Source organism: Leptosomus discolor, chromosome 2, assembly GCF_034619465.1.
Source record: "Leptosomus discolor isolate bLepDis1 chromosome 2, bLepDis1.hap2, whole genome shotgun sequence".
Lineage (NCBI taxonomy): Eukaryota > Metazoa > Chordata > Aves > Leptosomiformes > Leptosomidae > Leptosomus > Leptosomus discolor.
The window spans coordinates 99,766,941-99,779,002 of record NC_141392.1 but is presented as its reverse complement, the minus strand read 5'-3'; the positions used below and the strand labels follow the sequence as shown (position 1 = coordinate 99,779,002).

The 12,062-nt window shown below is 38.3% G+C and overlaps 1 protein-coding gene across 9 annotated transcripts in view; it reads right to left on the bottom strand.

The window, feature by feature from the left end:
• DST (dystonin) overlaps positions 1-12,062 on the bottom strand; it is a 313,666-nt gene that overhangs the window by 117,378 nt on the left and 184,226 nt on the right. For 8 of the 9 annotated variants that reach the window (XM_086461505.1, XM_086461508.1, XM_086461507.1 and 5 more), the window contains 3 exons: positions 3,989-4,123; positions 1,366-1,454; positions 562-697 (listed from right to left, as the gene is read on the bottom strand). In XM_086461505.1, the coding sequence (XP_086317631.1) occupies positions 562-697; positions 1,366-1,454; positions 3,989-4,123 (360 nt within the window). Of the gene's footprint in view, positions 1-561; positions 698-1,365; positions 1,455-3,988; positions 4,124-5,432; positions 7,350-7,919; positions 10,692-12,062 lie in introns of those variants that run through there. The other variant, XM_009949379.2, reaches the window with a different exon arrangement.

The following is a 12,062-nucleotide window of genomic DNA, read 5'->3' as shown; positions in this document are numbered from 1 at the left end:
TTGCACAGACACTTCCTCTATGTGTATATGAGAACACTCATTTGCAACATAATTTTTGAGAATTCCGTATTTAAGATCTGTTAACAAATGTATTTGTACTGTCTCAGAGCTAATCACGTTATGTGCTCCCACTTGAATATCCAGATAAATTTTAAGAAACACTGAAAGTATATCTTTTCTAGGACATTTCCGACTGATATATGGGAGAGATTAACATGTTATTTTATGGTGTCATTTCTGCAGCAGAACACAGACTTATCTAGCAGTCAAAGAATGGCTTTTAAGAGAAGAGTTAAGAGATGAATGATTTGTTTATCTTTCTTCATGCAAGGCACATATTATTAAGACTCTTCGCACAAAAAATCTGATGAGCAGAACGTCCATATGCACAGGTAAGGTCACACACAGTATTCCACAGCAAATATACAAAACCTTCAGTCAGCTAAATCTTGAGTTCCTTTACACACTGTTAATTGCAGCTTCTTTTACTGATCATGTGCAGCTCCAAAACCATGCAGTAAATCTCAAAAGAGACTGAAATGTAAGTTTCAATCTTGTTACCTTTTCTTCCATCTTTTCATCACCCAGATGCTGTGCTTCCTGCAGCTGCTTCAAAGCTTCACTGGATAACAAGCTGTAGCTCTCCTGAAGGGATTTGACTTGCTTTTCCATTTCATTCCTCTCTTCATCCGTCATTCTATTAAGAAAAAAAAAAAGCAAAAAAGGAAGGAAGAGGTCTCTGAGTAATTTGTAACCTGCAGGGAGTGATTTGCTTACCTTTACTTAAAAAAGGGGCACGGGGGAAAATTGGCAAAATTAGTTTAAAAAAATATAACATAATGACGATGTTTAAGAAAGCTACAATCTGCTTGCAGTCATCCAGGAAAAGTAGCCACATCAATCTCTAATTTCTGTTGAATTATCACTAAAGCATTTGATATTTGCATATGTCTTTGTCTGCTGATTACCAGTCAAGACAGGTAACATCGCTAGCAAGAAGTCACGAGATAATCTCAGCAATTTAATCTTAGTCTGATTTCAGACACAGATGAAACACAACATGACATACAGTTCAAGTACTAATTTGCTGATTTGTTAATTATTTTGACTTCAAATTAAAGTTACTATCTAATATTTCTTAAGCTGACCAGAGGTATACAAACCTAGCCAAATTCTTGAAATAAACATAATTGGATCAAATTTCCCCAAATGTGAAGACAAAATTATAAAATTAGAGGAAAAACCCGACATATTTGTACATGAAATGTAAATGGAATTGTGAGATGAGGATATCATTCCTTTTTAAGCAAACAGTATGTCCTGATTCCATTTCCATTATTTTAAAAATAAAAAACCCCAGCATACTTGTCACTGTGCTTAGCTAAAAATGACTGAGTAGTCTGCAGAGCTTCAGCTATTTGTTCTTTCTTGGTTGACATTTCATCCAGGGAAATCTGAAAAATAAACAACCTGTGTTCAAGACTTAACTATGCACATATATAAAAAGAAAAACAAACAAACAACATAGTATTTCTATATGGGACTAAACCAAATAGCGTAAGAACTTGATTATTTTTCTTAATACTGGCTGTTCTTAAAGTGGTATTAATTACTATGGAATTGTATCACCTATACATGGGAAAGTCGTTGTGCTGTTCCTTTAAGTTAAATAAGCTGTATTAGAAAACTGTTGGGTGAGACAAAAAGAATTTATTTTAAAATGTTGTTTGAAAATTAACCAGTCATCTAAACCCATTACTATAGTTGGCACACTTTAAAGCAGCTTTATAAAGATATGTGTACAACAGTCATGTTCAACAAGTTGCTCACCAAGAGGAGAGCTTTTTTAAAAAAACACACCAGAAGGCCACAAACCTTCATGATATTCAACGTTGAACACACAGGCAACATCAGACACTTGGAGAAAATTAATTACTTTATTAATACTCTCCCTGCTATCATTTCTGTGTCACCCTCACTGAACCACTGGTTCTGGCAGAAGAACTTGCGAGAATTTAATCTTTTAACTTTTTCTGAGAAACTGCCTGCAGTCTCTTCAGAGAAAAGCACTGATTTTGGATATATAAACGCAAAGCATCAAAGGGCAGTCTAGGACTTCATTAGCAAGCCCAAGATATGTTCAACATCAGTACTAAAAGAACTCTAGCAAGGTGTTTGTGCCCTGCATTCACCTGGGTCTGGACACAATCAATTCTGTCCCTGTGTGCATCATGTCAAACGGCCTGAACACTGTCTTGAGCAGTCTCCCTTTGCAATCACCACCAGCGAGGCACAACTCCACCACTTGTGCTCCTCGGACAGAAACCAAGTGAGCAAGCACTGCAGGCACTACGCAGGAAGGCAACATGAGCAGGCTGGGGTAGCAGGCAGGGTCACGAGCTCCGCTTTGCTCAGGGAACTGGCATCACTGCGGCTGCTGTGTGTGCCCTGTCACTACCGGCACCAGCTTCTCCACCCACTTCACGGCTACACCCTACAGCAACCCCAAACTACTGTGTGAAATGTATTTCAGCTAACATCAGCTAGCAAATCACTAGGCTACATATTTCTACAAAACTTGTCAAGGCACTTGTGCTAGTCAGTGGAAAAACAAAACCAGGCACCTCTGGAAGGTGACGCTACTTCATGGGGTAGGAAACGCCCCCAGCAAAAGGCCATCTCCCACAGGCTAGAGAAAGCCGAGGTGGCCAACTCACAGGTTACTTGCTGAGGGCTCAGGCTGAACAGGGAAGATGCCAGCCATAGCTGCTGTGATAAGCTGAGATGCTCTAAGGTGTCGAGCAATGGCCCAATGCTGACAAAGGTCTGCACTGTTGCCATTAACAAGGAAAAGACCAGTGTTGAATGTTTTTGCAAATCCTGATCCTAACTATTAGTGATTTACCAATCAATATGCTCAAATCAATACAAGCTTTCTTCCTCCTATAGATACAAGGACAATCTCAATAACAGAACTAGCACTGGTCCTCTATGAACAAGTAGCATGCTGGGACCAGGGGCCAATGAGACTGCGGGACTGCTGACCTGCCTGACAGCAAGCTCGATTTATGCACACGCTGCTCCAATGGCTCTAACTGGCACCAGCATGCATGACCAAAATAAAAATGCAGGAACATGCTGCCAGGAGGGCCAAAATCATATTTGCATGACCACACATCCAGCCCTGTACTGATGGATGTGGAAAAGATACTGCTCCATCTCTCTGGTGCTCAGTGAGCAGGTAGACCTTCACTTACTGAAATCTTTTTAGGTGTCATTAAGCTATTTTGTGGGACAAGCCTGGTAGAGGAGCTGTTAGAAATGATAGGAAACTTCACAGATAGAAATCTACAGTGAGAGTTACAACTGTACACAACAACATACCTGTTACAAAGGTGGTAAGATGGGCCACTCCAGCAGCCTGTGAACTAGTGTGATAATACAGAGGGTTCAGTCAACACCTCCTGTATTCCCCAAGACAGCAGTTCTGACTGTCCCATAAGAGGACCTCTCAAATTAACTTTTTAAAAGCAAGTAAGAAGAAATCTGGCCTTCAGACTCCTCCTGCCAACTCTCTCCTTCCTGGTGCCAGGATAGGAGTTACCAGACTCATTCAGTGAACTCTTTCAGGACAAGGGGGCAGACCCACAAAGTGCTGTCCTGCCAGGATGCAATGCCCCTCCACAAAAGCTGACTTATGGTGTGCACGGTCTAGTTTTGCTAAACTGACGTTCTGCAGTGTCAGACATGCCAGGCCTGTAAAAAGCAGCTTGCACTTCTTCCTGAGTAACATGTTTGTGCCCCTAAACATTGATGTTCATTTACCTAGCCCTCCACTCCCAACCAAATGTGAAACTACATTTTAGTAACATGTGGATGGTGATTCGGACAAAAAAAAAAAAAAGTATTTATGGAATATTTTGTCATTTCAATCAACACAAAAACCTAAAAAGGGGAAGTTGCATTTTACCAAGAGACACCTGTGTACCTGCTGCTTAGGCAAATCTGTCTTTTCAGCCTTTTCTCCTTCTTCTTTGCTGAGTGTCTTGCTGAGGTTTGACACCCATTTCAGTAAACCCCCAGCTTTCTCAACATGTTCCTTCTTTTCTTCTTCCATTGATTTCTGACGAGCACCACAAATTGTAAAAAACATGTAAATGTAAATTGTTGGACTATTTAACATTAACGTCCATAGAAACACAATTCTACCACAATGGCAATACTATCACATAAATGTAAAATGATTTCTTTTTATTTTTCACCACATGTATTACGATGACACTTTGATGTAGGAACAAAAATGCCACAATTATAGACATTAACAAAATAATTTGTCAAGTGATTTGTAATTATGATTACGATGCTTATTCATACACATGTACATTAATTATAAAATTATTAATATTTAAAAAAGGCATAGCTTCCCAGCCATTACTCAGCAGATAAAATCTAAACAACATTTGTATATAGAGTATCTTTGAATTGCTGCCTTTGCATTACCCTCAGGTGTGGATATGTACAGCCAGCACAGGACATCAGTATTTTTGCAATCTATACACATGGATTACTAAACTTTAATTAGGAAGAATACATTGCTTTTATGTCTACAGAAACAAGAACAATAAAAGTAAAATACTGAGACATTTAATCTTTTTCTGCACAGACAAATATATTTCTTTTTATAGTAGTATAACCTGTTAGTAGTTTGAAATTTTTCAATACTTAGAAAACATGATTAAGCCTTTCTGTGTATTACAAGTAAAAAATAAAACACATTACCTGAAGTGAGAGAAAAAATTAGGATACGTAACTTTATGATGTGAGTAGCCCATTAAAATTAATGAAATACCACTGTGAGAAAAATTACTTATGCATGTGTGTCTTCCTGAACTGCAGATTTAACCCTTGTATAATTTATTGCCACTTTTGTAAAATAAATGATATCTGCAAACTGATTCGTAATATTCAATTAAGTATCAGGTTACATGAAATACTGCACTGTCTTTATTCACAAAATGGGCAATCCCTTTCAATTTTTAATGTAAGAATCTGATTCTTGTCTCACCCAAATCCACCCATTTTGCACTGATGTTCACTTCACCAAGGCCAGTATGACTTCAGATTTACTCTACCTACATGTAGATAATGTCAGACAAGGCCTTCATTCAGGTAAAGACCGAACACACAGTCTGCAGTTTGAAATCATGAATCTGCCTAAGTTTATAGATTTCAACTTTGTAACAAGGAATATTTAACTCCAGTTTTAGTGGCTTATACTAATGAGTGGTTTGTACCAACTAGCTTTACAGCAACTCACAACTACGTCAGAAAACTTCACTTATGATTTTCCATAAAGGCCATCATAGATCTTTTCCTTGACTTGAATGGGTTTTAAAGTAGGCCCCAAAATCAGTATTAGCATCTTTGTTCCATTATGAACTATAGTAAAGACTGGAAATTCCTGTTTTCATGGGCTGAGCCGCTTCTAACAACCGTAGCCCAGTGTGGCAATCAAAAACAGCTCTCTCCAAAGCTTCTTTGTAGGTTAACTTCTTCTTCGTTTTGGGGCATGTTAAAACTTTAACATACAACTTTTCATCTTTCATCTTTGTAGCTGTGACAGCATCAATAATACCACTCTTAATTGCATCTTCCATTGTTAATCTGGAATGAGACTTTGGATCTATCAACCCACCAGTCAAGTACTGATACTCCAGGCAGCGCACGCCCATTTCTTTGTCTACAGTATTTAAATGCATAGCTTCAACAGCTGACATGACTGTGTTCCTTACAGGGTGAATGATCCCAGTAAAGATCAGTTCACACTGCTGGATTTGCTTGGCACAACCATCATCGATTAACTCCCTCTGCAAAGCTTCCGAAACACTGTACTTTTTCCCAGTAAATGGATCAATTATGCCTCCTGTACTAACCTGAGCTTCAAGACATCGGAGGGCAGTAACTCTATCTACCAAGTTTTTGCGGGAGGCTTTTAAGACTGGAATTCTTTCATTGGTTTCAGAAAGCCAGAACCCTGCAATAGGACTGTTTAAATCTTTATTTGGCTGTGAACTGCTAACTAAAATGTCACCAAACTCATTAGCTGTGATTAAACCCTCCTTATATTTATTGACTAATGTTCTGCCAATTCTACCCTGACTTAAGGTCTCCTCGATATTAAACTGCACACCGGTTTTAAGATCCGTAAGCAAAAGAAAAGAATTCCCATCAGAGTCAAAACACGTAGACTCCTTCCAATCAAATTCCTGTTTTGAAAGCTCAAGATATGTAGCTTTATCAACACTATTTTTTTGAAAAGCCTCATATGAAGTCATTTCAGCTCCTGTTTCAACATCGACTACAGAAATTTTATGACTTTTATCTGCTGATGGGCTGCTTATTTTTCTTTCACCAACTGGAAGCAGAAAGCATTTACTGCTTACGCTGAACAAACACATTTTCAGTAAATCACAGTAGTACATAGCCTTCCTGTTATTTGGATTGTGAAAACATTTTGCATTACTAGAAGGTTCATGCAAAAATTTTAAAATGGTGTTATTAAGCAAGCCAAGCTGCACAGCAGTTTCTGGAGGTACACGAACACTTCTTACAGGATCAATGACTCCCCCACTTGCAATTTGAGCCTCAAGGATATTTTTACCTTTTTGTCTTTCCAAGACTCGAGCTTCCATAGCCTGATACACAGAGATCACTTTCCCAGAACAACAATAGCCCAAAACAGCCTTCTCTGCCTCAAGCAGCCTACTCTTGAATTCACTGTCTGCAAGCCCTCTAACAACTGCATCATCAACAGAGAATTTCTGACCTGTTGTGGGATCAATGATGAAACCAGTAGCTGCTTGGGCCTCTAAAAATGCTAATGCCAATGCTTTTCCCATGATTCTTCTCTTTGCCGCTGAAGCAAAAGAGAGTATCTCTTTGCTGGATTCAAGGTACAGCCCAGCTATAGCTGTAGGTTTAGTTAAAAATTTTTCAAGACTTTTCTGAACCTCATCAATAGTTTTCTGCCCTAAACGGAGCTGCTCAACCGTGAGCCTGTCTAGAAGTTTAACTTCGGCCAACTGTCTGGCAGTTACATCATGTCGAAGACCTTGAAATTTAATATCATCATATTCCTCTGTAAAATATTCCAACTGAGTAGCATCATCAACAGTTTCCAAAATCTCTTCCCCTAAGAAAGAACTCATCTTTGCACAGTCTTCTTTCCTAAACCCTTCGGATGGTTTGTATCCCTCAAACATTCTCTCTTCATTACCAAAAGTCTTGTCATTTTCTTGGTTTAATGTTGTGACTTCAACATGCATGTCATACTGCTTGTTCTTCACTATCTGTAAACAGGAATTTTTTGACACAGTGAGAAATACATCTGCAGAACTATGCGGTACATAATTCACTCCTAAATCCACCACCAGAGAGACAAAAGGCAGAACTTGAATGTAAGTGAGAAAGGAGAATTCTACTACCATTGGAGAGCAGAGAAATATAGCTAGAGTTTTAAAGTGCATTTGCCATTTAAAATATTTATTCAGTAACAGGTATACAACGAGATAAACAACAATAACTGCTGTTTGCTACTATACGAACTCAGTGCCATTAATCAAAGCTTATTTTGACCAATAATGATACAATGGTGTATGTGCATTCCCATTTCCAACATAAAATTTTAAAATAATGTGTTTCTTAGATATTACAAGCCTGCTACAAAGGTCTAATGAAAAGCTTTTTCTGTCATGTAAGAATGAAGGGGTTCCCTTCACCAAGGTAAGAGCATAAGAAACCTTAGAGAGAATACAGAATAGTGATAAAGTGTAACTAAAACAAAACAAACAGACTAAAACCAAACAGACTAGTGAACAATAGCACTAGGAAAGCAAAGCCTCACAAAATGTAGTGTGTACCTCCAAGGGATGCAGTTTTACCACTCCTAATTCATGTTTCTTGTCTTCTCCATGTCTAATAGTTTGTCTGGAACTGTGCAGGTTCCTGTTTCTCAATTTGTCCCTTTCAGATATTCCAGAGATCTGGCTTGCTTTATCAAAAGTTATCTGGAACTGTGTACTTGTTTGAGAAATAAACTCTGTAAAAGACTGTGGGCTTGCATCTTCTTCTAGTGATTGGTTTATTCTTGACATCTGGAACTGCACCTCTCCTGGTATCGTATCATCAGCACTCACGTACAATGTTTTTTCTTCTATTTGATTGGATTTAAAACCTGACCTCTCCTGTTTCTGCCTTAACAAAGGTGAGCTAGGTTTTGCATGTGGAGGAAGCTGTTCAAATTCTCCAGCTGTGGCATCACTCAGGTAACTGAAATCATTCCCTCTTCTCTCACAGCTTAATTTAAATGCCGAATCTTGGAGTTTATTATTTTGCTGGACTTCATTCTGAAACAAAAGAAACCTGTGTTCGCTCTCCTTGACCTGCAGGTCCATTTTCTGTTTCAAGCTCTCAACCATGCGCTTCTGCACTTCCAATTCTTCCTCAAGTTTCCTGCACTTCTGGTGATAGTCCATTTCAGCCTGCTTCCCTTGCTGTAGCTGTTCGTGACATTTTTTAAGCCTTTCTTGCAGATCTTCCATTTGTATCTTGTATAACATGATGTTTTCCTCAGCCATATGCTTTTCCTGCTGAAGAGCAACACATTCTAGTTTTATGCCAGAAATGTCCTTTTCTGTGATGCTATGGGATTCCAGTAATTTGTCAACTTTTTTCCTAAATTCCTCTGCAGAGTGTTTAAACTTAATGGATTCTTCCTGAAACAGAATCATCTTCTTGCGTGCCATTTGTTCATCCAGAGTCTTCTGATGCAGTTCATCCTGTAATTTTTTTAATTTACTACTTAGCTCTTGTATATGAGCTTGTTGTAGTTGTATCTTCTGGTCACTCACTCGCTTTTCCATAGTCAGAGCATTCATTTGCGCATTTAGATTTTTAACCTCGCGGTCAATGGTTAGGGTGGAAGCACTTTGTTTATCACATTTTTGTTTATATTCACTAGCTAAGTCTTTTGTTTTTGCTAGATCAACTTCTAGGCTTTTGATTTTACATATGAATTCTTGCTCAGTTATTGTTTGCTTGTGCAATTGTTCATTTGTTGTACGCAATTGCTCTTTGAAACCGTCTGCTAGGGCTTTTAATGCATCATTTTTCCTCTGAATACTTTGTTTTTCCAAAGTCATCTTCTCTGATTCAGATTGAATTTGCTTCATCAGCAATTTTGTTTCAGTATTCCATTTATTAAGGTCCTCTACCTTTCGTTTCAATGTTTCTGACATCTCATTACTTTTGGCTAATTCATTCTTCAGCATCTGAATTTCCTGATGGTTTTCTTTCTCTACTTTTGTTTTTTGAATCAACTGTTCTTGAATTTTCTTATATTGGTCTTGCAGATTATTCGCTTCTCCTTTGCATGACTGTGTTCTGTGTTCAGCTGCCAGCTTCTCTTTTTGAAGAGAACTGATTTGTGAATTTAAATGTTTGATAGTGATTTCAGTTTTTGTCCGTGATCTAGTTAATTCCTCTACTTCTCTTTTTAGCTGTGTCTTTTCTTGCTGAACAGATTTCAGCTCCTCCTGATAGTTCAGCTTAATTTTCTTAAGATCTATAGCTTCTTGCATCACCTCTTCAGCTTTACCTGTGGTTCTATGTAGCTGCTTGTCCAGTTCTTTCAACTGCTGCAAATATCGCTGCTCTACTTGGTCTTTTTCCTCCAGTTTAATTTTTAGGCATTTAAGTTCACTATTGACTTCATCTAGTTTTTCTTTTAATAAACGAGACTTTTCTTCTGTTGATGATTTCTGAAGCTCAACTTCATTCAGGTCGTATTTCAAGTCTTTAATAGTTTTATCAGCTTTTTTGTTAGCAAGTGTTAGCTCATCTATCTTCCTTTTGAGCTCTTCTACTTTTTTGGCTTCTTGTTTCTTCTGGAAACTTGTAATTTCAGAATCAGTCCTACTCTGACCGCCTTGCCCAGCCGTGAAAGTTGGCAGAGAAGTTTCTCTAGTTACAGAGTACCTGCCTTCAACAACCTTTCTTCTAGCTTCGTTTTTTTCTCTTTCTTGCAGCTTTACTTCTGATAGGTTCCCTTTAAATTCAAGATCTTCTTCCATTTGCTTTATCAGTTTCATAAGTTTCTCCTCTCCTTCTGTTTTTTTCTTCAGCTCCTGCATTAAGATTTTTTTCTGTTGCTCTGAATCATGAAGATTAGTATCTTTTCTTCTTAGATGCTCTTCAAGGTTTCTTCTGGTAAAGGTGCTTTCTTCTATCTGATTTCGAAAAGCACGGAGGTTTTCTTCCAGTACACTTCTTTGAGTCTCTGCCTGAAAAATGAGCTGCCTTACACGCTCCAACTCCTGTTCTGCATCTGCTTTCTCTTTCTCAATGTTCTCTAGATCTATACGACACTGCTTTGCCTCTTGCTCAGCCTTGGTCTTCTGAAAACAGATCTCTTCCATGTCCTTTTGCTGCTTCTTCCGCTCTTTTTCTGCGGCTTCCCTCACTTTAGGGAGCTCCTGTTCCACTTGGAATTTTTGTTTCTTCATATCCTCCAACATCTCCTCAAGTGTTTTTACCTTTCCCATGAGTTTTCTATTCTCGTCAATTGTGCTGTTTTGCTGTGCCATTAGATCTGAATACGCCTCACGTGCTGATGCTTCCTTACTCTTTAAAATCTGTAAAAGAATGAGGTAAGTTGGCACATACTTTTTTGTAATACAGCACATGAAACATGTCAGGCTCTTTGAAAAGCAGAATGGAAAATACTTACTCATACATATACGGTACGTTCAGAAAGTAGGATGAGCAGTTCCCACCACCATCACCTTCTCTTGAAGGCTTCAGGAAGTTACCATTAGCCAAGTATGAAACCCTTCATAAAGACATCCACAAAGCGAAGAAGTCCTGAAGCCTCTCACTTCAGTCAGATGCCTCTTAGCGGTAAGCAGCGTCAAACAACAGCTCGCATATGCTTTTTCTCCAAACAAATAGGTAGAGCAAACAGTGAGCCAAACACTATGTGCAAGAATTCCCAAGGTCAAAGTGGCCTACCGTTTCTGGATCACTCCAGTAGGAATTGGAAGAAGGATTTTATGCTTGCAAGCAAAAAAACCACAAGAGAAGTTCGGAAATCCCCACCAAGAAAAAAAAAAACAAAACAGTATCTAGAGCTAGAGCCAAGATGCACCAGCTCCAGAAAGAAAAGTTTCTAAACCCCGTAAGATCTATGCTCCATAGTGTGCTTCACAGTCCCCATGACTCCACTGGCTCAGCTGGGAGACTGGTAAGAGCACAGCTGCTCTGCAGTGTAGACATGGTTAGAAGCATAAACATGGTAATTAGGAAAATCCTAATGAAAACCAGTTGGCTAGTAGTCTCCGTATGTTGGCAGATCAAGGGAAACTCTTACAACCAAGACGTGTATTCACCAGTGATAATATGGCTGAAACCATATATACCTTGGCTTCATTGACACTAGTATGGCAGCAGTTATGAAATGTGAGCTAACACGAGGTAAGAACATACCTATATTCCTATGATCATACAAACATGGCATGAAGGGTAATTATGGCAACATTTTCAAATAAACAAAATGTTGGTTTAGTTCAAATTTACCAGATTTACTTAATTCTTCACATGATATATGAAATTTATTTCCTAAAAGGCTAATGCAAAGGCAGCTGCTTCAGTTCCTCTCCGTATTTCCCCCATGTCACAATTTGAACAGACCTCAACGCATACAAAACATTTAAACTGGTTTCTTGCACAATCTTTTTCTATGCTCCCATACACAAAATCTAACGTATCATGCTTGAAAAAGAAAACTAAAAATAGAGATACAGTCACAGACTATATTTTGCTAGCTTTCATTGTTTCTAATTGACATGGCTGAGCATCAGCTGGGTGGAGAAAATGATGGTAATTAAATAGTAATACAAAATAAACATAAAAATAAATGTATAAAAGCTTAAAATTTAGCTTCTCAAAATACACAGTAATTAATATATCACTAGCATATTCATTGTTTAAATTATGTTCAATCAATT